The sequence below is a fragment of the Caretta caretta genome, chromosome 6, assembly GCF_965140235.1.
Source record: "Caretta caretta isolate rCarCar2 chromosome 6, rCarCar1.hap1, whole genome shotgun sequence".
Taxonomy (NCBI): domain Eukaryota; kingdom Metazoa; phylum Chordata; order Testudines; family Cheloniidae; genus Caretta; species Caretta caretta.
In genome coordinates, this window is record NC_134211.1 from 82,504,276 (window position 1) to 82,532,259 (window position 27,984).

Below are 27,984 nucleotides of genomic sequence, written 5' to 3' on the forward strand. Positions count from 1 at the left end.
CATCTTTTCTTTGTCTAATGTAAAAAGCTTGATATACTATTGAAAGTAGAAGTAAGTATTTAAAACAAAATACCCACACAATAAACAAAACTTATGCAAACTAATTTTTTCTTGTGCTGTGCCAAAAATAAAAGTACTTTTCTGTAGAGTGTACAAATTGGATGAGAGGATAAAAGTATATTGCGTCAGCATTTGTGTGGCTCTGTTTCTCTATTTAGAAATGTCTTTAGCAAAGAAAATCTTGCTCTAGTTATTTGCCAATAAGATATTTTTATATTTCTTTATATATGTTTATGTATATAAAGAAATATAAAATATATATAAAATCAGAAAACATTTGAATGCAAAAAGCTACATCTATAACTACCCCTGCTGCCGTGTTATTGCTTTAAAGTTAGGGTTATTGGTTTATAATGTGAGTATTTTGATTTTCTCTAATAGTTGAAACTAGGCATATAGCTGAGTTTTGTTGAGAAAATAAAAATCCAATAAGCTGATCAGGTTGAGGGGCTTTTATATTTAATTTGTGCTCGGAGTGGATGCTTTTTTGCTTAGGATGAGACCAGAACAGCTTGTTTTAATTAAAGGAAGCACTTTTCTGGCCTTTCCTTGGTATAGAATCATAGAATATCAGGGTTGGAAGGGACCCCAGAAGGTCATCTAGTCCAACCCCCTGCTCGAAGCAGGACCAATTCCCAGTTAAATCTGTGTACTGTGTATGTTTGTCGTAATAGAAGAGTCTTTGTAAATCGCTGATGTCTTTGATTAAGATGGTCTTGGTCAGCATGTCATGGAACTGTGTAAATAGTTAATGAGTCCAGATTTGTACATGGCTAATGATTATAGATTAAAACACTTTTTTATTATTATTATTTTTTTATTTGAGTTGCTAGGTTTTTGGTTGCTTTTCAATCAAGTATTGCCATTGCAGATCCCCACTTTTAAGAGTGCCTTTTAGTCACAGAATCATCTGGAAATCAGTATGTGGGGCTGGTATACAAGCCTTCACATGTGTCTGAAAGGGGCTGTGGCTCCTGTTCTGTGTTCCTTTCCTATTATTGGAGGGAGCAGGCCTCTGAACCATCATTTCTCTTTAAGTGCTCAGTACTATTTAACATTTCTAACTTAGGAAGAAGTAAAGTTATGTAAATGTTTCCTTGTTTAGGGCAAGTTTATCATTGCTCCTTTTATTTGCTCAAATGCAACATCTCTGCATAGAACTCTGGATTCAAGTGATCTCAGATATTGTATTCAGACAAAGTATCCAAGAGAAAACAGTACTCCAAATGCTGAAAGTTCCTCAGAAGTTCTTTTGCTAAAGGATTCTGCAATCAGTGTATTGGCTTTGTGGATTAAGTTAAGCAGGAGCATTGGCTGGAGCTACCATTAACACAGAGAACCTAGAGTGCTGAGCTTAATAGGACTATTTCCGTTTCTTTCATTCCTGTTGTTTCAGAGACTCCTAAATCCCTCAGGATGCAGGGCTGCTTCAGAGTGAAACAGTTCACAAAATCCAAAGATTCTGGCCTTGGACTGGAGGCTGTGTTTAAGTTGTTATGCAGAAGTCCCTTCTCGTCCTTTCCCCTCCCCCTGTGGCCTTTTTCCCCTGAACCCTAAAAGGTGCACAGTGTAGCTGCTCTTTGTTGGTAGGAGAGAGCTCTCCTGCCGACAAAAAAAAAAAAAAAAAGTCCACCAGTGAGCGGTGATAGCTTTGTTGGCAGGCGAGCTCTCCTGCCAACAAAGCGCTGTTCATGACGGTGTTTTTTGTTGGTAAAATTTTTGTTGTTTGGGCTGTGTGGTTTTTTCACACCCCTCAACGACAAAAGTTTCACTGATGAAAGTCCAGTGTAGACAAAGCCTGAGAGAATTCTTAATGCCTTTGTCTCTGACCATCAGAAAAAGAAGGGAAGAATCTGAGCACTGTCTTTGAGCCCAGTATGAAGAGCCAGTGATAAGAGTTTAGTGTACAGGCAGTAACATTCATTGGGTTTGGAAGGGTCTTGGAGTCAGAAGGGGTGTGGAATCCTGACTGTCTGAATTCTGGGCCCCTCAGATGTGATTCTTGACAGTCTGTCTGCTCTCTTACCTTTTGGAGTACTTTGGATCAGAATGTTGTTGGTTCTAAAGGGGAGCTTGGGGTGACAGTAATTTGTGCTCCCTTCTCTTCAGAGCAATGGAAGATTATCCTTTTCTCCCTACAGTCTGACTAATTCATGATCTCTCAGGCCTGTCACATCCTTAGACCCTTAGACCCAAGGTGTAATTTCAAGCTTGGGTAGATGTACATGCACTAGTGTTTAATTGAGCTAGTGCACTAAAAATAGTAGCGAGGTGGCAGCAGTGGTGTGGGCTAGCTGCCCGAGTACTTACCTAGGTTTCAGATGGGATTGAACTCAGGCGGCTAGTCCATGCTGCTGCTTACACTGCCATTTCTACAGAGGTATTTTCTAGCAAGCTAGATGAGTCAAAGCTAGCACATGTAGTCTATCTGAATTGAAAATTATATCTCTAGCTGCAGTGTAGATGTACCCTTAGTTATACCTAGAATGGGACTGGGGTTCAATGTGGAGTTGTTAGATCTTTGAATTTCTTTGTACCAGGAATTAGCCCAATTTTTAACCACTAGTGTAGCTGCACTGATGTAGACTCTTTCTGTAGACAGTCACAATTTCCAGTGGTGGCGCACACCTGCTGGAAATTCAGGTAAACTTCACAAGTGTGAACTGACGTTTTCCTCATCTGTACTAAGGGTTTGCGCTGTTGCAGCTACACTCATGCCTGAAATGGAAATTAATTCCAGACAAGGTCTTTAGGTTCTGCTTGTAAATTGTAATACTGACTTCAGAAGTAAGATGTTGAAGATGGCTTGTTTTTCTTCACCTGGTTCTTGATCCAGGTACTATTAATCATCTTGAGGTGTTCAGTGTATTCCCCTTAGACTTGACACTAGTACCACAGCCTCTTACCTTTATAGGCTAAATACACAATGGTTCATGTGGCAGCAGTCAGCCTGTTCTACAAGTATTGCTAAAAAGTCATAATCAAAGTAGCCTAGGTAACCTTCTCTAAAGTTTACCACCTAATATTTGGGAAAAATTGTATTGTGATACATAAATCGAGAAAATCTTCTGTTAAAGACTTAGAAATGTGTTAGCGCTCATGTTTTTATAAAATTATTGTCTTTTGAACTCCAGGACATGTACAAATAGATTGGTGATCTGAAGTAAGGTCAGTTTAGGATATAATACACTGCTAAAGGAGCACATTGCTATTTTATGAATGGGGAAAAGTGGTTTTTGCTTTTCCTGATCAAGAAATTGGAGAAGCTGTATTGTGACTGAGCATACACTGGGCATATGGAGGAATTTGGTGGAGATGCAAAGTATGAAAATAAAGAATCTGCACAGTTTAACTTTTTAACTACAGCTATACAGTGAATTGCTTGGAAATGAAAGAGAAGATGACCCAAAAGTTACATGATGCATGTCTAGCCTGATTATATATTGACACTTTCCAAGCCACAATAACTGCATGTGTGGGAACGTTGAATAGGATAATTTGGAGACAATGAGCTAAAGGACAAGCAATGACTTATTTGTCCACAGAAGTTAAAATTGTGGCAAATGGAAAAACACCTAATAGTGCTTCCAGGACCACAATAGATGTTGGATTTTGAATATCCCTTTTAGTTCAACCTTTATGAATCTGCAAGAATTAAATCTTTTTATAGAAAGCATATATAACAATTGCCCAAAGGCTAAAAAGCTTGAAAGTAAGTTTTTTTTCGGCTGCCAGTGAGTTGCGGATGACGATATTTATAAACCAGGCTGCTACAGCAGGATATTCATGCATGTCTCAATCCTTCCATGTGACAAAATCTACGGAAAACTACTGTAAGTGATGATGATGAAGTTAAAATTGTAGTAAGCAGAAGGGCAGATCTCTCTTTTGGGCATATGTTTCAGGAAAACATTTACATTCAAATACTTGCTTAAAATGTATTGTTTATAATTCACTTAAATTTCCCCTTCTTCAATCATGATTGAAACCTAATAGCATTATTTTTAAATGTTTCTATAAATGTGGCTGAAGATTTTTGCCCATTTTGAAACTAAAGATTAAATGGACCCTGTTGGGATTTAAGGTGGGAAACTGAGTCCACCCAATTTAGGCTTGCTTAATTTCTGCCTTTATTTATACAATTTCAGACAGACTTGTCACTTATACTGTCTGAACATATATTTCTGACAGCCAATAAACAATAAGACAGAATTGTTATGGGTCCCAAATTACCATATTCTGGGGGACCTAGAAGTTCTCCTATACTCCATGATGGTTGTCAACTCCTCTGATCACTGTCTGTTCCTTCAGTCTCTGGTCTGCTGTTTCTCCAATTTGGGCCTTGTTTATTTCGGTCCTTTTATACATTTCCTCGTTACATATTTTTTAACTTCAATCAATTTTAAGCACATTAAGCAAGCGTTTTAGGTAATACGCATGCACACGCTTCAGTTTACACAACTTTTGCTGTTTAATTTCCATGTCGTCATGTTTGTGTCATCCTTCCCCTGGATTTTCCCATGAGAAGGGGGTTCTCATTATTACAGGTTTGTGTATTTTTATCTCAGAACTTCCAGCACAACATGACACCTTTATTATGTCAATAATAACATCATTTTAAGCAAATCTGTATGAGAGGAGGAGAATTGGCAAAACCACAATCATGCCAATAAGGCCCTGACTTAAGTGTTACCTTATCTAAGTTCATTAACTATTCATAAATATAAATTATTAAAATATAACTCTTAATCTTACCATTTAGCTATTTCATATTCATATTTCAGTATTATAAGTCACAAGCAATATATGTGTGTTGTATTCCTACCCATGAATCTACTTGGTGGGGGGACCTTTCAATATCACCACCAGTTTTTTGTCTTCTGCAAACGTATTTTTCAGGGGACTTTTGTCACCCAAAGTCCAAAACCTTATATTTTTGAATACGTGACAAATGGATTTGCTCCTCTCTACTCCTTCAACCTCCCCTCCCCTTTATCGTGTGTGTGTGTGTGTGTGAGAGAGAGAGAGGAAAAATTGATAGAGCTGGATCCCCCCGAGGAGGAAGGGTGAAGAACCTCAGGAGGAGCAGAGGTACATTGATGAGCAAGAGGAAGATGTAAGGCTGGGAGGTGCATACATTGATCGGCTGGGGGACAGGTCAAGATGATGCCGGGGACAGCGCAGAATTCATTAAAATTTTGGGATTTGGAGAGAAGTTGGCAGATCCACATCATCAGGCAGCCTGCGAGAGTTCCTGCAGCAGGGGCCAAAATCACCTTACCTTACGAATTGGGAGAGTTGGCCACACTGTTTTGCCATACACGCATTCAGGATGACCAGGGGAAAATGAAAACATTTTCTTGTACTTTTTGGTGTATTTAAAAAATACTTGTTTTTTGGGCCAATCATGATTATTTTGGGGTCTGACTCCTGCTTTTAGAACTTTTGGGGGTTGGCAAAACTGAGGACTTTTCCTGCAATAGCTTGTCCTGGCTACCCAGGGCTGGCTGTGTAGTGCTGAGCACAAAAACGGGGAGCAGGAAAACTTTCCTGTGTACTGAATACCCCTCTCTCCCACCCCGAACAAACCCATTTTACCCAGGCACCATGCAGTAGTGGAGGAAATAATTTAACTTGCTTGATGAATGCAGAGAGGGAGGGCAGGGACAAGCTGGAATAGACAGGAACAGGCTAAAAACAGGTGGTAAGAGGGCAGGAGGCATGTGCATGTGGATAGGAACGGGGAAGGGACAGGAGCAGTGTTCATGTGGATAGGAGCTTGGAAGGTGGAGTGGGTGGGGCAGGAGTCTGACAGGGGAAATGGGGCAGATAAGGGCAGGGAGTATCTGTGAAGGGGAAGTGCAGAAGTGTGTCTTAACTCCTAGAAAACGTTCTCCTCCAGAACTTTCAATTGAATCCAGGGTCTTGGAGTCTCAATAGTCCTGTGCTGTCTTCCAAATAGCTGTGAAACGCACTGGCAAAATGTCTTTTCCCTTTATAGTTTCTGTTCTGCTCAGAGGCTAACCGCTATCAGTTACTCAGTTAACTCAAGTAGTTTGGGTGATCTGTGCTCTGGCTCTCATGGTTCCAGCTCTTCTAATGAGCTGTCTGGTAGTCATGGTTCCACATGTAATTCCTGTGGGTTTTTTGTTTTCAGTAGGCTTTTAAAAAAAAGTAGGACGTTACCTTTAAAAATACCTTAAGAAAATATTACAGTTGCAAAGTCAAGTACTCAAAAACAAGGAAATTTCAGTGTCCTGGTTCACACTGCTGTGTCTGCAGCTTTTAATCTTATTGGCAGTGGGTCAGCTTTCGTTTGAGTGCAGCATGGTCTTTCTCCTGCAGGAGCTTCAAGGTCAGGAAGTACCCACACTGTCAAGTCTTTTCAAAGCCAAACATCCTAAGTTCCTTATGTCTGAACTATGAGTGAAGCACATACTTAGAGGGATCTCTGAAGCAAGGAGTTGATGAGGGTGAGAACTGACCCTGAGAAAAACACTTTTTATCCCTCTTAGCTTTTTGTTCTCTTGCCCTATCCCACTGCCAACAGGCCTCTGGTGTGGCTGTGCACAGAATATAGTGCTCATGTGCAGGCATGGCTTTGCCTCAGTTGCCTTACCTGTCCTGCTCAAATTGCTCCAATGGGAAGATGCACCAGCACCGCTTCTGGCCTTCTCCTTGCCTCCTCAAGAAAACACCAAGGGAAGAACTTAACACATGTGTCCATCCTCACTGTAGTATGTGTGTGCTTCTCCATCATTAATTAATTTTATCCCTCACAACACTCATGTGAGGTAGGGAGGATGTTATTCTTGTGTACACTGGTCTAAGTCTCCTTAGAAGGAGCAGCATTGTAGTAGGCAAAGGGGTAATAAATACCTTACAAATACTCAGCTTTGGGGGGAAGCAGTCACTTTTAATAATCTGTTATATGCAACCCAGTTTAGAAGGTAGACATTTCTATTGAAGTCTGGTTTTTTTCACATTATTGGGGAGGATGCTGCAGTGTTTTATCCTGTGCAACTTCAGTTTGCTTTGACTGGAAACAGATACATTTTTAATTACTTTCACGCCAAGGAAAATACCCTCCTGTAAACACGAGATTGAAGAAATTGTGTGAAATTTCAAAAGAAATAACTTCCAAAAAATTCTGTCTTCATATATCCTAATAGGTCCTTGTGTCTTGCAAGATGATGAGTTGGTATGGAATTTTTTCCTAAAATAAAATTTTGGATTATATGCTGTACTCTAAATATTAATTCAGGTGATAATCTTGTGGACATATCAGCAGAACTGTAATTATGGTTAGCAGTTTAAATGATGTTTTACTGAGAAGTTGCTTAACAAATTCAAAAGCTTTTCTGGTTTTTAGATGGCCCCCAACTCACTACTCTTGCACTATTTTATAAGTGTTGACTCATAATTGCATTTTTGTGTTGACACATACTTGACTCTGATCTTAGTTTAGTTTGACATTTTTGTATGTCTGTAACTTGTACATGAAATGTAAAATTTATTTCTGGTTGCTAGTTTAATTTCCACATTTAGGTGCTGATTTTACAAGTGAAATGTAAAAAGTGGATATGTAGCTGCAAACAGTCCAGTAGTACTACATTTTTGACAGATAAAATGTTTGATATCAGGATTATTTTCATCAGTTTAGTAGCTGAAACAAGAATTTCATTGTGGAAAGCTCCTGCACATGCTAATAGTAAAAGACTTGGATGTGAAATTCAGCCATTTTCTCTTTAGTTTTCATCCAGTACAAACTGTTTTTTTTTTAGCCAAAATCACAAGCCGAATGGCAAAACTTTTAATAAGCACCAATGAATGGGTCCTAGATGTCAAACTGATGCTACATTATACTTTTATTTTACATTTGTTGTGGGATAATTCTGCGTGTGTGTGTGTCTGTAAAATAACTAGTGCGCAGAATACAGTATCCTTAGTATAAAACATACTGAAGAGTCATTCAGAGTTCTAGCAACTTGGTTCTCAAAAGATGCAGAAATATTCTTTCCTCTTTTGTTGTCAGTGTGAATCTTTATTACATCTTTTTTTGTGTATGCATAATCATAACTGACTTCTGTAGTTTTGTTGTGAAAGATGGCATCATTATAATTTCACTCTGAATGGTGTTTCATGTTAACATGTTAATTAGTTTAAATACAGAAGAAAAAGCATCATTGCAACTCTAGACAAATAGTATATTATGATTCCTGGGGCTTCATATTTGTTCTTGTCTTTTTTTTTAAAAATCATCCTGTTTGCTTTCTGGTGCAGATATGACCTAACAGAATGGAAATGATTGAATGCTTTCTACTTAAAGCACACTATTTTAAACATCTTTTTACTTAAGTTTTGCTGTTAAGGAAAACTCACATACTGTAGATGTGATCTTAATTGAGGGTTTGTATTGTGAATGTTTTATTACACTGCTTTAATAATATTTTTGGAGTAACTGTGGTATGTTTTGTTGTAGCAGAAAAAGAAAACTAAGGCATTCAATCCTCCAACCCGTAGAAACTGGGAAAGTAATTACTTTGGGATGCCCCTACAGGATCTGGTTACACCTGAGAAGCCTATACCACTGTTTGTTGAAAAATGTGTGGAATTTATTGAAGATACAGGTAGGATAGAAGTATTGTTGGAAGAAAGATTTTTACCCTTTTCAGCGAGGAATGTGTGTCTTTCCTTTAGTTGTGAAATTGATTTTATAATTTGACGTTGACATACAAGTACATATTCGTACAATTTTAAGATTGTTTACTGTAAGATAAAAATACACTTCAGGAATATCAAGTATGTTTAGATCATATGCTTAAAATGACTGGTTTTATGGGTATTTACACACACAATTTTTAAATATAGCCACTGCAGCTCTTTAAATAAGTGGCTAGCTTCATTTTTAATGTCAGTAGAATTATTTAGAACTTTAACACAATGGCACCATGATTGTCGCTAATATATTTTGCATAATCATATATTAAAAAAACTCAATCCACATTTTTCAGGTGGCGAAAACAATTGCTTGATTTTAATATGAGTGCAATTTGTTCAATAAAATCCTTTCTACCAACTTAAATTTTCTTTTTAAATTGACAAAATAATGCTCTTCTTAGTAGTTTTCTTATGATATTTAACATTTTTCATGTAGAAATTACTGTTCATGCAGTACATTGAAAGAAAAATAATTTGATTGTGTAGTCCAGTTTAACACTTCTGAGAATTCTCTAATAGTGAAAAATATTTGAAGACAGTATATGCATGCACATTCTGTAATACAACATAACACACATACTTAATCTGTTTGGTATTTTTTTTTAGGCCGGTGGAAGTATCATACTAAGATGTTACTGATTCATATTGGCCAGCATTCTTATCCCCCGTAGCATCCCATTGATCGTAGGGTGACAAAGTATGTCTATTGCTAGTAAAATGAAACTGGATATTTTTATCAGTAATAGAAATGCTGTTTAGTATGTGCTATTGTAATGTTTCTAAGAGAGCTACTACAGGTGGTATGACTAATAGTCATCACCATGGAGAAGTTCCATCTGTTATACATGGCATTGATATGATGTACATACATTAGATGAATTGATCAGGCATTGACCTTTTGTGGCATCAGAGAATTAAGAAACTGAATTGTCTGTCTCTAACACTCTTCTTTCATGGCTTCCATGCCTGAAGGCAAGAGCTGGTGTTTGACCCCCACCCCAAAAAAGAGAGAGAGAGAAGGCACTGTATAACAGTAATCTACTTGATGTTGGCTTGCAAATGTTACCAGAGTATGGCAAATGAATATGTTCGGTGGTGGTGAATCCATTGCCCAAATCAAAAATGTTCTCTTAAAAATGGGAATAAAATGTTCTAAGTTAAAATAAGGTTTCAGAGTAGCAGTCGTGTTAGTCTGTATCTGCAAAAAGAAAAGGAGTACTTGTGGCACCTAATTTGTTACTCTCTAAGGTGCCACAAGTACTCCTTTTTTTAAGTTAAAATAACTTTTTTATCAACAGATATTTTGGAAAAATTAATTTTTAGAAAGTCTACAGATAGGTAATATGCAATCTTATCTAAATAAACTCTTGCATATTCATAAGTCTTTCAGCTGTCAAATGAGAAATTGGACGTTTAATTTTGTGAGAGCACTTTCAATTCTCTGAGAAAAGTTAATTTAAAGAAATCGATAAAAATAACATCCTAATACCTGGAGTATTCAAACTATAATTGTTATCAAACACAGGGGATGAAAATATGACTTCTGCTTTGGGCGGGGGTGGGAGGGAAAGCTCTAATGATTTGGGAAGTGGGTTACTCTTCCTTTTATCACAGGTTTCAGAGTAGCAGCCGTGTTAGTCTGTATCCGCAAAAAGAAAAGGAGGACTTGTGGCGCCTTAGAGACTAACAAATTTATTTGAGCATAAGCTTTCGTGAGCTACAGCTCACTTTCAATCAGCTGGAAAAGACTTGCCATCTTTATGTTCTCAGCCAGTAACCTGCCCTCATTAACCAATCCCTTTTCTGCCTTGGAAGGGATCATATATTTTAGTCAGTCTCTTGGCTTGTGGTGGCCTCTCAAAAGAGGAGACTCAGAAAGTGCTGATGTGGATTGGGCATTCAGTTGGTTGCAGATATTCTACAGGAAGCAGCATTTGATTTGGCCATATCTATTCTACTGATAGCACCTTAAATTTCAGAAGTATGTTATGGATTGGGTTCCAGAAGGAGAATTTCAGGCTTAGTTCTGTCTCACTGCCACCCGCTTTGAAAGGAAATGTGTTTGGGGATGTCCTGGATCAAAAGCTACTTCCTTCCAGTAAAAAAAAAAAAAAAAGGGGGGGGGGAATATCTATCCTTTCCCCACTCAGGCAATAGTCTTTCCTTTTGTCATTCCTCTTACAGACCCTGGAGCAGATCTTCGTTCTAGATCTGGGCTGGGATAGGGGTTGGGTTTGGGAGTAGGCGCAGGCTCTGGGCTGGGGCTGAGGGGTTCGGAGTGTGGGAGGGGGCTCCGGTGCACAGAGACATCCAAATCTTTGTTTGCCATGGTGCTCTTTTGACATGCTTTTCAAAACTGTCCTCATGTAGTGGGAATTTGGCCAGTGATTTGTCCTTTTTGATGGCTAGATTGAGGCACGAGCAATTCAGATCTCTGTGGGTCTCCTTTTCTTTTTCGCTCTGGTCATACAGCACTCCTACCAACTTCCTTGCTGCAGAAATTGCAGCTTGTCTGTCAGTCTTTCCCTACTTGGCAGGACTCTGAAGTGGTAAGCTACATTTGTTTTAACAGCATTAAACACAGATTCTCCCCCCCACCCCCCATACCAAATAAGGATGACAGTCACATCCTGTTAATGCGTGTACAGCAGGAAGTACGTTGCAGAAGTCAGGAGTGAGTGCATCACAAATTGCATGCACAGATATGAATTGAAGCTTGTCAGTTGTGCTGATAGTGGTGACTGTTACAGTCCATATATCTGTGTTCAATTTTTTAAAAGAATGAACAGCAAGGAGTAAAACATCTGTCATGTGACCTAATTACTACGGTTCCTTTGACACCAAGAGGCCCAAAACCCATATTGGCATATACAGCATGCAGAAACATTCTTCTGACTGCTTCCTCTTAAGTACAGTAACTCCCCACTTAACATCCTCTCACTTAATGTTGTTTCAATCTTACATCCCTGGTCAATTACAGAACATGTTCCATTTAAAGTTGTGCAATGCTTCACTAGAACATCGTTTGGCTGCCTACTTTGTCCACAGCTGACAGCCCCCCATCCGCTCCCCTACGCCCCCCGCACCCTCATAGTGCCTCCTGCCCTCCGGCAGACCCTGCGGATCAACGCCTCCCCCTTTTCCTGCCCATGGCAATCGGCTGGCTTGTGGCATTCAGGAGGGAGGAGGGAGGGGGGAGGAGCGAGGACTCAGCGCGCAGGCTCCCCCTCCCTCCCTTGCCTCCCAAATGCTGCAGACTAGCTGATTGCCACGGGCGGGAGGAAGGGGGGAGGCTGCGTGCTGAGTCCTTGCTCCTTCCCCCACCCTCCTGCCCTCTGACCGTTGCGAGCCAACTGATTGCTGCAGGCAGGAGGGAGGGGGGAGGAGTGAGGATGCGGCCTGTGGAGTAAAGGGGGAAAGTGCGGGGGAGAAGAGGTGGGTTAAGGGTAGGGGCTTGGGGAAAGAGGTAGAGTGGGCGGGCTGAGGGTTGGGCCCCCTGCCCCTGGTGCTTGCAGAGTCGGGGAAGCTGCTGCTGCGCAATGTGCTTCTCCTAGCCTACAGCACCTTCAGCCTCCTTGCTTGCCTCATTGTCTCCAGTGCCAGTGGGCTGTGCCTGTGTGGGGTAAGGCGGGGGCATCACCCAACTATAGTACTGTATTGTATGGCCAAAAAATTTTTTGCTGGAACCTAATCCCCCCATTTACATTCCTTCTTATGGGGAAATTGGATTCGCTTAACATTGTTTCACTTAGTCACATTTTTCAGGAACATAACTACAACATTAAGTGAGGAGTTACTGTACTGTATAAGTCTTGGGCTTCTTCAGCACTTTTGCTGGTGATGGACTTTGCTACTTAATAACAGGGAAAGTGTCCACCAGGAAGGAGTGGTTTTGTACTGGGTGTGCTCCTTCACTCTCAGGTGCATTTTGAACCCTATATTAACTGGGGAATTTTACAGGTGACTGCTTGTTGAATGTCAAAGGGTGTCCATGGAGGCACAGAGCATCCACCAATCACTTGATATTGCTTGCAGCTTAACCTTATATCCTGTCTTGTGCCGTCTTTCTGCATTTTTTAGAGATACTATTGTCATATCTTTCAAAGACTTGGATTACAGAATTAATCCTTTTAGGACATGCATAAAATGCGCAGCAGCCAATTCATCGAAAGTGTGGAGTTTGTCTCCAGCCATCATTGGTGTGATGGCTATGGCATCGCTTATGTATACTGTGGATTATTTTCTTGTGGGTTTTTAGCTCATGGATTCTTTCAGCTTGAACTCCTAGTTGATGCCCTAATTTAGCTCTGTCTGACATATGTGCCTAAGGACAGTTCCCATTGACACATCTTTGTCTTGCTAAGGACAGGGCTCTGTGGAAGCAAGTAGCTATCAGTCCAGAAATGTGATTCTCCTTCCCTTGCTAGACTTCAAATTTGGTCTTCTTGGCCATGTCAGCAGATGTTTTGATGACAGATTTTCTTGACTGAGCTGAAGAAGCTAGATGTCCCATCAGAATCAAGTGTACTTCTCACCAATCTCTCCATTTGTTCTTCACCAACACCTGCTGTTGTCAGTAGAGTCTCTTGTATATCTGATGTTACATGCAGTCTGGTAGATATGCTGATATTCACTTCTAGATGTGATTCAGGATCAGTGGGTTTGTCAGATTGTTAATAACATGGTTGGTAAGAGCTGTAACATGCTTTGCATCCCTCTTCAGTTCAGAGAACCATAGAATCATAGAATTTCAGGGTTGGAAGGGACCTCAGGAGGTCATCTAGTCCAACCCCCTGCTCAAAGCAGGACAATCCCCAACTAAATCATCCCAGCCAGGGCTTTGTCAAGCCTGACCTTAAAAACTTCTAAGGAAGAAGATTCCACCACCTCACTCGGTAACGCATTCCAGTGCTTCACCACCCTCCTTGTGAAAAAGTTTTTCCTAATATTCAACTAAACCTCCCCCACTGCAACTTGAGACTATTACTCCTCATTCTGTCATCTGCTACCACTGAGAACAGTCTAGATCCATCCTCTTTGGAACCCCATTTCAGGTAGTTGAAAGCAGCTATCAAATCCCTACTCTTTTTTTTCTTTTTTGCAGACTAAACAATCCCAGTTCCCTCAGCCTCTCCTCATAACTCATGTGTTCCAATCCCCTAATCATTTTTGTTGCTCTCTGCTGGACTCTTTCCAATTTTTCCACATCCTTCTTGTAGCGTGGCGCTCGAAACTGGACACAGTCCTCCAGATGAGGCCTCACCACTGTCGAATAGAGCGGAACGATCATGTCCCCCAATCTGCTGGCAATGCCCCTACATATACATCCCAAAATGCCATTGGCCTTTTTGGCAACAATGGCACATTGTTGACTCATATCCAGCTTCTCGTCCACTGTAACCCCTAGGTCCTTTTCTGCCGAACTGCTGCCTAGTCATTCGGTCCTTAGTCTGTAGCGGTGCATGGGATTCTTCCGTCCTAAGTGCAGGGTTCTGCACTTGTCCTTGCTGAACTTCAACAGATTTCTTTTGGCCCAATCCTCTAATTTGTCTAGGTCCCTCTGTATCCTATCCCTACCCTCCAGCGTATCTACCTCTCCTCCCAGCTTAGTGTCATCTGCAAACTTGCTGAGGGTGCAATCCACACCATCCTCCAGATCATTAATGAAAATATTGAACAAAACCGGCCCCAGGACCGACCCTTGGGGCACTTCACTTGACACCAGCTGCCAATTAGACATGGAGCCATTGATCACTACCCGTTGAGCCCAACAATCTAGCCAGCTTTCTGTCCACCTTATAGTCCATTCATCCAGCCCATACTTCTTTAACTTGCTGGCAAGAATACTGTGGGAGACGGTGTCAAAAGCTTTGCTAAAGTCACGGAACAACACATCCACTGCTTTCCCCTCATCCACAGAGCCAGTTATGTCGTCATAGAAGGCAATTAGTTTAGTCAGGCATGACTTGCCCTTGGTGAATCCATTCTGACTGTTCCTGATCACTTTCCTCTCCTCTAAGTGCTTCAGAATTGATTCCTTGAGGACCTGCTCCATGATTTTTCCAGGGACTGAGGTGAGGCTGACTGGCCTGTAGTTCCCAGGATCCTCCTTCTTCCCTTTTTAAAAGATGGGCACTACATTAGCCTTTTTCCAATTGTCCGGGACCTCCCCCGATCACCATGAGTTTTCAAAGATAATGGCCAATGGCTCTGCAATCACATCCGCCAACTCCTTTAGCACTCTCGGATGCAGCGCATCCAGCCCCATGGACTTGTGCTTGTCCAGCTTTTCTAAATAGTCTTGAACCAGTTCTTTCTCCACAGAGGGCTGGTCACCTCCTCCCCATGCTGTGCTGCCCAGTGCAGTAATCTGGGAGCTGATCTTGTTTGTGAAGACAGAGGCAAAAAAAGCATTGAGTACATTAGCTTTTTCCACATCCTCTATCACTAGGTTGCCTCCCTCATTCAGTGAGGGGCCCACACTTTCCTTGACTCTCTTCTTGTTGCTAACATACCTGAAGAAACCCTTCTTGTTACTCTTAACATCTCTTGCTTGCTGAAACTCCAGGTGTGATTTGGCCTTCTTGATTACACTCCTGCATCCCCGAGCAATATTTTTGTACGCTTCCCTGGTCATTTGTCCAATCTTCCACTTCTTGTAAGCTTCTTTTTTGTGTTTAAGATCACAATCCTTAACAGCAAGGATTTCACTGTTAAGGCAAGCTGGGTCGCCTGCCATATTTACTATTCTTTCTACACATCGGGATGGTTTGTCCCTGTAACCTCAATAAGGATTCTTTAAAATACAGCCAGCTCTCCTGGACTCCTTTCCCCCTCATGTTATTCTCCCAGGGAATCCTGCCCATCAGTTCCCTGAGGGAGTCAAAGTCTGCTTTTCTGAAGTCCAGGGTCCGTATTCTGCTGCTCTCCTTTTTTTCCCTCTGTGTCAGGATCCTGAACTCAACCATCTCATGGTCACTGCCGCCCAGGTTCCCATCCACTCTTGCTTCCCCTACTAATTCTTCCCGGTTTGTGAGCAGCAGGTCAAGAAGAGCTCTGCCCTAGTTGGTTCCTCCAGCACTTGCACCAGGAAATTGTCCCCTACACTTTCCAAAAGCTTCCTGGATTATCTGTGCACCGCTGTATTGCTCTCCCAGCAGATATCAGGGTGATTCAAGTCTCCCATGAGAACCAGGGCCTGCGATCTAGTAACTTCCGTGAGTTGCCGGAAGAAAGCCTCATCCACCTCATCTCCCTGGTCCGGTGGTGTATAGCAGACTCCCACCACGACATCACCCTTGTTGCTCACGCTTCTAAACTTAATCCAGAAACTCTCAGGTTTTTCTGCAGTTTCATACTTGAGCTCTGAGCAGTCATACTGCTCCCTTACATACAGTGCAACTCCCCCACCTTTTCTGCCCTGCCTGTCCTTCCTGAACAGTTTATATCCATCCATGACAGTACTCCAGTCATGTGAGTTATCCCACCAAGTCTCTGTTATTTCAATGACATCATAATTCCTTGACTGTGCCAGGACTTCCAATTCTCCCTGCTTGTTTCCCAGGCTTCTTGCATTTGTGTATAGGCACTTGAGATAACTTGCTGTTTGTCCTGCTTTCTTAGTATGAGGCAGGAGCCCTCCCCTCTCGCACTCTCCTGCTCGTGCTTCCTCCCATGTCCCCACTTACCTCAAGGCTTTGGTCTTCTTCTCCCGGTGAACCTAGTTTAAAGCCCTCCTCACTAGGTTAGTCAGCCTGCTTGCGAAGATGCTCTTCCCTCTCTTCGTTAGGTGGAGCCTAGCACTCCTCCTTCTTGGAACACCATCCCATGGTCAAAGAATCCAAAGCCTTCTCTCTGACACCACTTGTGTAGCCATTCGTTGACTTTCACGATTCGACGGTCTCTACACAGGCCTTTTCCTTCCACTGGGAGGATGGACAAGAACATCACTTGCGCCTCAAACTCCTTTATTATTCTTTCCAGAGCTACGTAGTCTGCAGTGATCTGCTCCAGGTCATTCTTGGCAGTATCATTGGTGCCCACGTGGAAAAGCAGGAAGGGGTAGCGATCCGAGGGCTTGATGAGTCTCGGCAGTCTCTCCATCACATCGTGAACGTTTGTGAACGTTGTCTTCACTACTTCTTGTTGGGCCACTTCTTTCTCTATTATGAATAGCTTTTGCATATTCATACTGTGAAGCTGTGTATTGTCATGCATAACACTAATACTGACCTGTGCATAAGTGACACAGAATTAAAGAGCTAGTCTCTAGAATATTTCAAAATCTAGTAGTGCATGCACAGGCTATTACAAATTAAAATCTTGTACTAAGGCTATGTCTGGACTACTGCAGTAAGTCAACGTATGCTACGCAACTTCAGGTACATGAATAACATAAGTAGAGTCGACGTACCTTAGGTTGAGTTACCTCAGAGTCTACACCGCAGGGGGTCAACAGGAGAAAATCTCCCCTTGACTTAACTTACTCTTCTCGTCAGGGGTAGAGAACGGGGTCAACTGGAGAGTGATATGCAGTCGATTTGGCAGGTTTTAGTAGGCCCGCTACGTCGACTGCCTGTGGATCGATCTCATTGTGTCGATCCCTGCCGTAGTGTAGGCGTGCCTTAAGAAGACTAGAGGATGCATTTATGAACAAAAGCTTACAAATCGAGAAGCATTACGTTTGGAATTCACATACATTTATATCTGCCAGCTATGCTGTGCGAGCTATGAGAACGCATGCTCCTGATGCATAACCTTTAGTTTGAGGCTGATCTGGTCAGCAGTGTTCAGTTGCAAATATAGAAAACTGTTATAATCACTTGTGAAATATTTCAACAATTAAGAATATGCAATGTGCAAATATTTCATGTTAATATGTTGCAAAATGTTATTTGCTATTTTTGACACATGCTAAACAGTTTAATCTTTTTGGGGGGACAGGGTGGGAAACCCTTGACCATTCAAAACCACTAAAAATCTCTTAATATGCTGTCATTTGGGAGCTTTGACCAATAAATACCACATTAAGGTGTTGAGATTAATGTAATCGGTAATAACTATAGTCAGTAGTCATGTTGCAATGTTTCTGGAACTGTGCAAAAAAAAAAAAGACCCTTTCTTATTATGGGTACCATTGTTTCACCTCTTCTACTGGCACCACTTGGCAGCTCCACATCAGATCTCATCTAAACATACAGAAAATAAACTTTCAAATCCTATACGATGTGGGTGTGTATATGGTGGGTATATTAAATTCCAAAAATATGGCCCTTTTTGGATAATTGCCACACTTCTACTGAGGTAAGGAAGGGACTTAACATGTTAGGATCCTGCAGTTTTATCTACATAGGTGAAAAATCAAGGACGTCCCACTCTCTCAAATTTCTGGAAAGTGGGCATGTTAGTTTAACTGAAACTGCATTTAGCACTAAAGTATAGTCTACTGTAGTATCTCTGTAAGGTGGAAACAGATGTAAATTGTATGTACAGTTCTTAACATTTTTATCTCCCACTCTGACTACACAGTGTGCTAAAATTATGCTCTACTTATTAACCTTCCTTTTGTATAGGAAAACTTATGTGTTTATCTGAGAATCTCATCAGATCTAGTTTATCCTGGGCTAAAACATTGTTATTCTACAAACTGGTAGCTGTTAAAGTGGAGGAGAAAATTCTTAAGATCTTCATTAGAGAACTGCAAATTCATAGTTTCTGTGTTAGAGTTCACTGTTACAAATGTTCACGTTGACTTCTAGTTATAATTACAGTATTCTTAGATGTGTGAGTTTTCAAACCATTGGTCTATCCAGGACAAGGACCACTTCTTTACTGCCAGTGGCTGACAGGTCTGATTCTCTCCTCAGATCAGCACATAGGCTGAAGATTGACTGCAAGGTTTAGTAGACCTTCCTACTAAAAGGAAGCTTTTACATAAAAATGAATAAATTTTTGTAACATTTGTAGTTGCTAAAAGTTGACGGTATTATTGCAGGAAAGCTTGGATTAAGTGAGTTTTGCACTTAGCTCTGAATTCTGCTAATGCTGGTTATTCTTATTTCATCTGGCAGTGAGTTCCATTGTCTTGATTTGGCTCCCATGAAAGTTCTGTTCTTGCAGTCATAAGTTTGCCATATAGATCAACAGTTTCATTGTACCAGTGTCGCTGTCATGGGAGGTTGTCATGGACAGAGAAGCATTCTGTCACCTAGGACTCTGAAAATCTTGACAATAGTCTTGAACTCGTCTGTGTGTCACTGGGGAGACAGTGCAGAAAATGGCAAGTTGAGGTAATACATTCCTGGCAGTCTGTGTTTCTGAGCAGGCAGGGTGCTCTGTTCTGAATCTCTGCATGGGACTTCATTCCTAATACAGAATTACAAGAATTGGTTAGATTTTCCCCCACATAAATTCTGCAATGCAGTTTTATATTGTCAATACAAAAGTAGGTGGAACATTGAAAAATTTAGGAAAAGCATATTAACAAAACAAGTACTATTTGGATTATACTCCTTTGTGTATTTAGTTAAAATCTTTATTTTAAATGTGTTTGAGGCTGATCCAGAATTTCCAATGTACTGCTCCAAATGTGCCAGAAAGCAAGTGATTTTGCTTCATTGTACCTTGGGCATTGCTTAAGAGTCCTGCTTGCCACACCCCAACTGAAAGACTTCCTGCCCCAGATGTATCAGGATACACCTGTCTTCCTGTGTGGATCATGACACTATTATATATTCTTTGTATTACAGCAGTGCCTAGCAGCCCTAACTGGGATTGGGTTACACGAGATGTAATCTCTGGACCAAGAAACTTAACTGTTTATATAGACAAGACAAAGAGTGGGAGAAAAGTATGATTAACCCATTTTACAGATTGGGAGTTTTTAGGTGTAGAAAGAAAAGGAGTACTAGTGGCACCTTAGAGACTAACCAGTGTATTTGAGCATAAGCTTTCGTGACCTACAGCTCACTTCATCAGATGTAGCTCACGAAAGCTTATGCTCAAATACGTTGGTTAGTCTCTTAGGTGCCACTAGTACTCCTTTTCTTTTTGTGAATATGGACTAACACGGCTGCTACTCTGAAACCTGTCTTTAGGTGTAGAGAGATTGACATGTTGAAGGTCACAGGAAATCTGCAGTGGACATGGAAAATTAACCAAGAATTTTCTGAGTAACAGTCCAGTGCTTTTAATCCTGGAATATCAGGGTTGGAAGGGACCTCAGGAGGTCATCTAGTCCAACCCCCTGCTCAAAGCAGGACCAATCCCCAATTTTTTCCCAGATCCCTAAATAGCTCCTTCAAAGATTGAACTCACAACCCTGGGTTTAGCAGGCCAATGCTCAAACCACTGAGCTATCCCTCCCTCACAAGGCTGTATCATTTCTCTCATTGTTGAGGAAGGAAAAGATTTGTCTGATTCAGCAGGTGTTATACAATTGTTGGGTTTGATAGCTGTAACAGTATTAGGAGTCACGGGCATATCTACCTATGAGGCAGTCTCAGTGGTCCCATGCTGCATGGCTTTCAAGTTTTAGTTATCTAATTGAACTAAAATAATATAAATACATACAACTGAAGGCTAAGATACTGAAAGCCATTTGGCCATATGTTTAATTCTGTTTTCCTCCTTCGTGTCTTTAGGTTCAAACTTCCAAGTACAGAACATAGAATCATAGAATATCCGGGTTGGAAGGGACCTCAGGAGGTCATCTAGTCCAACCCCCTTCTCGAAATCAGGACCAATCCCCAACTAAATCATCCCAGCCAGGGCTTTGTCAAGCCTGACCTTAAAAACTTCTAAGGAAGGAGATTCTACCACCTCCCTAGGTAACGCATTCCAGTGTTTCACCACCCTCCTAGTGAAAAAGATTTTCCTAATATCCAACCTAAACCTCCCCCACTGCAACTTGAGACCATTACTCCTTGTCTTGTCCTCTTCTACCACTGAGAATAGTCTAGAACCATCCTCTCTGGAACCACTTCTCAGGTAGTTGAAAGCAGCTATCAAATCCCCCCTCATTCTTCTCTTCTGCAGACTAAACAATCCCAGTTCCCTCAGTCTCTCCTCAAAAGTCATGTGTTCCAGACCCCTAATCATTTTTGTTGCCCTTCGCTGGACTCTCTCCAGTTTATCCACATCCTTCTTGTAGTGTGGGGCCCAAAACTGGACACAGTACTCCAGATGAGGCCTCACCACTGTCGAATAGAGGGGAACGATCACGTCCCTCGATCTGCTTGCTATGCCCCTACTTATACATCCCAAAACGCCTTTGGCCTTCTTGGCAACAAGGGCACACTGCAGACTCATATCCAGCTTCTCGTCCACTGTCACCCCTAGGTCCTTTTCTGCCGAACTGCTGCCTAGCCATTCGGTCCCTAGTCTGTAGCTGTGCATTGGGTTCTTCCGTCCTAAGTGCAGGATCCTGCACTTATCCTTATTGAACCTTATCAGATTTCTTTTGGCCCAATCCTCCAATTTGTCTAGGTCCCTCTGTATCCTATCCCTGCCCTCCAGTGTATCTACCACTCCTCCTAGTTTAGTGTCATCTGCAAACTTGCTGAGGGTGCAATCCACACCATCCTCCAGATCATTAATGAAGATATTGAACAAAACCGGCCCCAGGACCGACCCCTGGGGCACTCCACTTGACACCGGCTGCCAACTAGACATATTTAGTATTAGCGTTGAGGAGTCCTAGTATAGCACTGAGCTTTTGAAATGACTGAAGAGAGATTGAAAATAGCCAGGGTGGATTTGATTTAAATCATGGTTTAAATCACTAGTCAGGAAGACTCGATTTAATCATGGATTTCTACATAACATAATGTTGATGGTTATAACCTTAATACATATTCTTCACAACTGAGAGATAGACGTAGGTTTCATTTTTAGAAGGTACAGATTATACATTTTTAAAGTGATTTATTTTGAAAGCTTTTCAGATTAGTTTTACAGCTGTATCAGAAAATGAATGATTGTTCGCTTATTTCATTTACCAAAGGTAATTGAAGCAGATATTTATGGTGTCACTGGGAGGTGATCTTTAATTCAACAGGTTAATCATTTAATATTTGGAGGATTTTCTTGCCATGCTGTATTAGGAAGAAAACATCACCAGTCAGCCATTTACATTGCTTTATTTAACTAAAACAACAACGTTAAGTATTCTGGATTTTTTTCTTCAACCACAAACATATAATATTTTATCAAAACAAGCATATGAATTTTTGAATTTAGTTAAACATTTAAGTTTTTTAAAATCAGATTTGTTTTTTTAAACGTGTTTTTAACTAAAATAGTTAAATGAAATATTTAAAAAAAAAACAGCAAAAATTAAATTGACTACGTCAGCCACGTCAACATGAGAAACTTAAAATATTGGCTTCTGCAGCTAACTCAGTCGTCTTCACTTCATTTTCCTGTTTGTTCATAATCTGGAAAAGAAAAACAAGCTTTCCTGCTTTTTCAGGTCCCAAAGGATTTCTCAATTTGGAATGAATTAGTCCAAAAAGAAGAAAATATTCTTTCTACACTGGCAGAAAAAGGTACTGCTGTTAAAAGTGAGATTATCACTTCAACAGTCTCTGAATCCGAGTGCTTAAGTGACTTCCACCAGTTCACTAATGTGACTTTCTTTAAAACATCATTAGCAAACATATATATCTTGAATGGTTCACCCTTAGCTCTGAAGTTTATTATACTTTGGCATTATGGAGGGGTGATTGCTGGATGTCCATGTCATAGCCAACTCCTCTTCTTCAGCAGTTACCTGGTACCGAGTATTGAGAATATTTGCAAGAAAATGAGCTGGAGATAGTGCTTGTCCCATTTGTTTTTTTAATGCTTGTAATTTAACTCTGTCATTGCATATTTCTGTTTTTAAGATCTCACTCAGTTTCTTCCAAATTTTAACAGCATCAGCAATAAAACAGCTATTTCCCTGCATTTTGTTCAAGGCTACAGAAATAGGCTTCGGGGTACTCGGCATGTGTTCAACACATCTCTTAAGCCCAGTGTTGAGAACTTTGGCTGTGACAGTGCCATCTATTTTTTCACAATTTTGTTCACAAACTCATCCGATTAAGCTCGTTCTTGATGTAGTGCTCAAAACAGTCCACTACTGAGTTCCATCGCACGTCTTGTGGGAGAGTTAGCTTGGTTTCTCCCCCTTTTTTCAGAGCAGCTGCTGCAAAGTGGTTGTTACAGAAGTATTTTTGCATTTTCAACAACATTAGCCTTTATTTCTGGAACACTGAAGTCTTTGGCTAGGAAGTGTGCATCAAATGAGCACTGCAACCATATGTTATTAGTTTGGGACTCTCTTCTAAATAATTTCTTCTCATCTTGGATACATTTGCAGCATTGTCTGTGACCAAGCTGTGTACTGGACATTTGAATTTTTTTTCACAGTTTGTTATAGCTTTTACTGCTACTTCTTTTAAGTATTCTGCTGCTGTGTGTGCATTTCGTGATGTATCAATTGTTTCTGTAAGGAAGACATTCCCTTTTTCTGTTGTCACACAAGCACGTACAACAGGATCATTGTGGACGTTGCTCCACCCATCAAGACTCAGGTTAACAATTTTACCCTCTAGACCAGTGGTTCCCAAACTGGAGTTCGTGAACCCCTGGGTTCTGCGAACATTACAGGGGGTTCGCCAGAATAATTTCACGAATGGCGGCCAGAGGCCCCCGGGCATTGGAGGCATCAGGTGGGACCCGGTTATAGGGCAAACAGCCTGAGCCCCAGGGAGAGTGGGGCCGGGCAGTTTGGGCTGGCAGCCCGAGCCCTACCCCTGTCAGCGGAGGAGCCGGCAGCCTGAACCCCAGCGCTTTGCATGGGACTGGCAGCTCAAGCCCAGGGAGAGTGGGGCCAGGCAGTTGGGGCTGGCAGTCCGAGCCCTGGTGGTCAGTGGGACCTGCAGCCCAAGCTCAATGGAGCTCAGTTGACTGGGGTGATCAGCGGGATCCAGCAGCAGGAGCCCCACGGAATGCGGAGGAAATTTAAACTTAAATCCCTGGAAATACTCATTTTTAGGAGGGGGCTTACGAGATTTCACAATTTAGTGAAAGGGGTTTGTTTGCAGGCTGTTAAAGTTTGGGAACCACTGCTCTAGACCTTTTGCACACTGCTCAGTTTCTCTTTCATACACTTTATCCAGCAATTTGCCTGTGACACTGCTCTGTTGGGTGGACTGTATCCTGGTCTTGATGACTGAGCCATGTTAATGAAGTGTGGGTTCTCAATTATACGGAAAGGAGAGTTTGTTGCATAAAGAAACAGGGCAATTTTTTCATCAATTACCACTTTTTGTAGTCTGCTGGTTCTTATCACAAACTTATCTATGGTTGTTTCTGGATGATGGAGATTTTTTTTTTCCTTTTTGCTACAGGTGATATACTGTGGTTATGTGACATACATGATGTGACTGAAATACTGTCATTGGCAGATAACTCTGAAACTATAGAAAATGATGGTGATCTTGAAGGTGGATAGTCTTCAGAATCCTGTATGTTGAGGATGGATTCTCCTAAACAAAATAAGTCAACGCAGTTATTTAATTATTATTACCACACTGCTCATTTAGTATTACTCATTGCATTCACTGACACTCAGTACTCCTTTAAAGGTGAAATTGTAAAAGGAAGATCTGCCTGTTTCAGCTATTTATTTTTTTTATCACAATTGCATCTAAAATTATAGTACCATAGAGTAACAACTATATTTTTTTGCTCAAACATGAGAATTAGAATAGTCCAGAAGGAAGACAGGCAGTCCTTAAGAAAGAAGTATGAAATAAAAAAGTTTACCAACCTGAAGATCCTGCATGTTCAGACATGTTCCTTTCATCCTCATCAATGCAGCTTCCTCCTGAGAAGGAACACTTCTCATGATGATGTTTCATTCAGGCAAGCAGGCCTTGCATTTCTTTGTTGCACTGTTTGCATTTTGCACGCATGCCTGTCTTACCCACAGGTAGAGGAACTTCTTTAAAATATTCCCAAACTGTGTCTGTTTTATGGCCTGCTGCCATTATAGGTTTCCCCTGCTAGTGGGAGAATGGTATGGTAGATCTCAAATCAATGAAGGCTACACTCAGAAAGACCTCAAGACTTCTGGAATATGCTGCTCAAACAGCTTCACTTTTTTGTTTCTGCTGCCTATCCCTCCCTTCTCACATTTATCTCCAGACTTCTTCTCCTTGTCCAGATCTATTCTGCCCCCAACTTTTTGAAACTTTGCACTTTTAGAGAGAGGTAAGGGATTGACTCTGCATACACAAATTTGCAGAGGGACAATAGGGTTGAGGTCTGTTATTTCTCACCTCTATATATTATTTATTTATTTTAAAACACTTTTGCTGTTATCTCTGGAGACACAAATCCACAGTTTGAGAACTGCAAAATGAAGCATCTCTTATGGTATCTTTTAGACTGAGCACTGTGTCTCATTGGGTAGATAGAAAGATTATTTAGTTTAATCTCTACAGAAGCCCCTCGAACCCCGTAAGATTGGGTCCCTAATCCATGAGCTATATGAACTCATTTTCCAATTTTTTCTTAAACATTACATGAATATATTGTCGAATGCTACAGAATTAGAATTTATAATCCCTATTCCATGATGAGGTATCTTTGAGCTATAATGTATCTTAAAACTATCTTTAGATAAAATGCTTTTTGCAGAAAAAATTATTTAAAAAATCAGATTTAAATAAAAAAAAAATCTGATTTTTTTTAAATAATTGATTTTTATCCACCCTGAAAATAGCTTCACCATCCACCCTTTCCATTTGTACTGCCTCCTTAAGGTTATTCAGTGAGTAATTGCTGTAAGAATAAACAACCGGAACTTCTGCAAAGATACTGATATTTAAAACATGCCGTAAAACAAGCATTTACTCCATTTACTAAAGCTTCTGTATTATGACAGGTAAGCAAAAATAAATGTTAAAGCAAATCTGTTTTCAGAGCAGTGTGATATCCTAAGTTTTTAAAGTAGAGTGGTTGGATTTTGCCAGCTTCTTCCCCCATCTCCCAAGCAAGATTTTACTCTTGATGTTTGACACCAACATTACATGAAGCTTTCCTTAGAGTTCTAAACTGCTATTGATTTTTCCAGTGACTTAGTATAGTGGTTCTTAGCATTCCTTCCGGGTCCTTTCTGAATTTGTAAGGAACACTTGCTGTCTTGGTATGCCAAGGTCTGGCAATTTTCTTTTCTCTTCTGTTACAGGCATTGACATATTGTACAGAAATCACGTGGAATGCTCTGAAGTGGCAATTTTGATGGCAGAAATAGAAAAAGGAGAAAATTACAAAATAATTCAATTATGTACATTCAGAATTATTTTACTTTCAGCGCCAGTTTTCTTACCAATCGTTTCAAAGAATAAGACAAGTAAGCCTCAGATTTGAGGCTTAATCTTTCACCTTTCTCATTCCTCACCTCCAGTTGTAAGACTCCCATTTTGTTTTATTATTCAGGACTTTGCTTTGTGACTAATCTCCTCTCAGTGGTGATTGAGGGCTAAATACCCCTTGTGCAGTATGTAGTTTTCTCTGTTTCTCTGTGAGATGCTCAGATGGGAAAACACTTAGGGCATGGCTACACTTGCAGATTTAGAGCGCTTTGAGTTAAACCAACCTTCGTAGAGTGCAGTGGGGAAAGCGCTGCAGTCTCTCCACAGCTTCAAGCGCACTGGCGTGGTACATTTGTGGCACTTTCAGCTGCATTGGGAGCGATGCATTATGGGCAACTATCCCAGCATGCAAGTGGCTGCAACGTGCTTTTCAAATGGAGGGGGGTGGAGTGGAGTGTGACAGGGAGTGTGTTGTGTGTATGTGGGGGGGGGAGAGCATATGAGCATGCTGTCTTGGAAGTTCAGACAGCGGCAGATCTCCCCCTCCCCCGCCTCTCTCTCAAACAGCATTTCACACTAAAGGTTGCTTTGTCTTGGAGCAGATAAGCAGCTGGCTGTCAGAAACAGAGCTTTCAAAGGGCATTTCTGCATTCCTACAGGTGATTCCAAACAGTGACAAGAGTGGCCACTTGACTTAAGGGGATTATGGGATTTCCGGAGGCTGATCAGAGCGCAGTAAAGCAACACCTCGTTCACACTGGCGCCGCAGTGCTCCAATGAGGGTGCAGCAAACGTTATTCCACTCACCGAGGTGGAGTCCCAGCAGTGCTGTTGCCACGGAATCAGAGCGCTCTATGTGCCTTGCCAGTGTGGACAGGTAGTGAGCTAATGCGCCTGGGGCTACTTTATTGCGCTGTAACTCACAAGTGTAGCCAAGCCCTTAGTCCACACACTGATTTATTCTGCTTAATTCTCTAACGTTATTCAGGAATACGTGTCTACACATGGAGTTAATCAAGAAAAATTAATCAGGAACAACTCAATGTGTAGCCAAGCCTTCCCTTAGTCCGAAGTGATTTTGAAGATTCTTGTTTCAGCATAAGCCTTTTGGCAATGAGATCATTTGGAAAGTGCAATAAAATTGTCCTTCCATGAGGGCTGTTAGAAGTTCTGCTTATAGCAGCAACAACCACACCACCATTGTGCACATCAGTAGGAAAGGAGGCACTAGAAACAAACAGATCCAGAAACTCAGAAATCCTGCCAATGTCTGTAACATCTAGACCTCCATTTTGGACCACTTACATCTAGTGGAAGCAGCCCACATGAGGCTGAGAGCTCTCTTCACAGAAATAAAGTAAAATGAGCTAGGATATTCTTGTGCTTCTAGCCCAAAATAATTCTTTCTACAAGATAACCTTGTTTGCAAATTACCTATAGAGAAGTTTCATTGTGGAGTCTTGGAAGATACACTCTTTTTTCCTTCCAGTTGAGGAGTGCTTGACTTGTTTCGTTCTATTTGTTGGTAAAAGTAACTTGGAAGTTATATAGAGATTATGCCTTTTTGATTTTAACTTTCCAATTTTGGCCTCGCAGACCATGGTTCTCTTATCTACATCAGACTAATAGCTACTTTTTCTCATGAGATGCTTAATTCATCAAGGTGCTTTTCATTATTCAGATCTCCTGAGGCTCCAGTTGTTGTCTTATGTAGCACAAATACTTCAGACAGCTATTGGATTTCCTCCTTAAATTAATAAAGGCACACTGAGGAAGAATAAAAGAACATGCAAGAGGATGGGTTTTTCTAGTGTGTCCAAAAGCAACACATCTCTTG

General features: G+C 41.0%; 1 protein-coding gene across 4 annotated transcripts in view; it reads left to right on the plus strand.

The window, feature by feature from the left end:
* ARHGAP5 (Rho GTPase activating protein 5) overlaps positions 1 to 27,984 on the plus strand; it is a 92,905-nt gene that overhangs the window by 17,382 nt on the left and 47,539 nt on the right. Inside the window, exon 4 of one of the 4 annotated variants that reach the window (XM_048853305.2) lies at positions 8,543 to 8,690. The exons of 2 other annotated variants lie outside the window; for them this stretch is intronic. In XM_048853305.2, the coding sequence (XP_048709262.1) occupies positions 8,543 to 8,690 (148 nt within the window). The remainder of the gene's footprint in view (positions 1 to 8,542; positions 8,691 to 27,984) is intronic. One more of the 4 variants, XM_048853306.2, reaches the window with a different exon arrangement.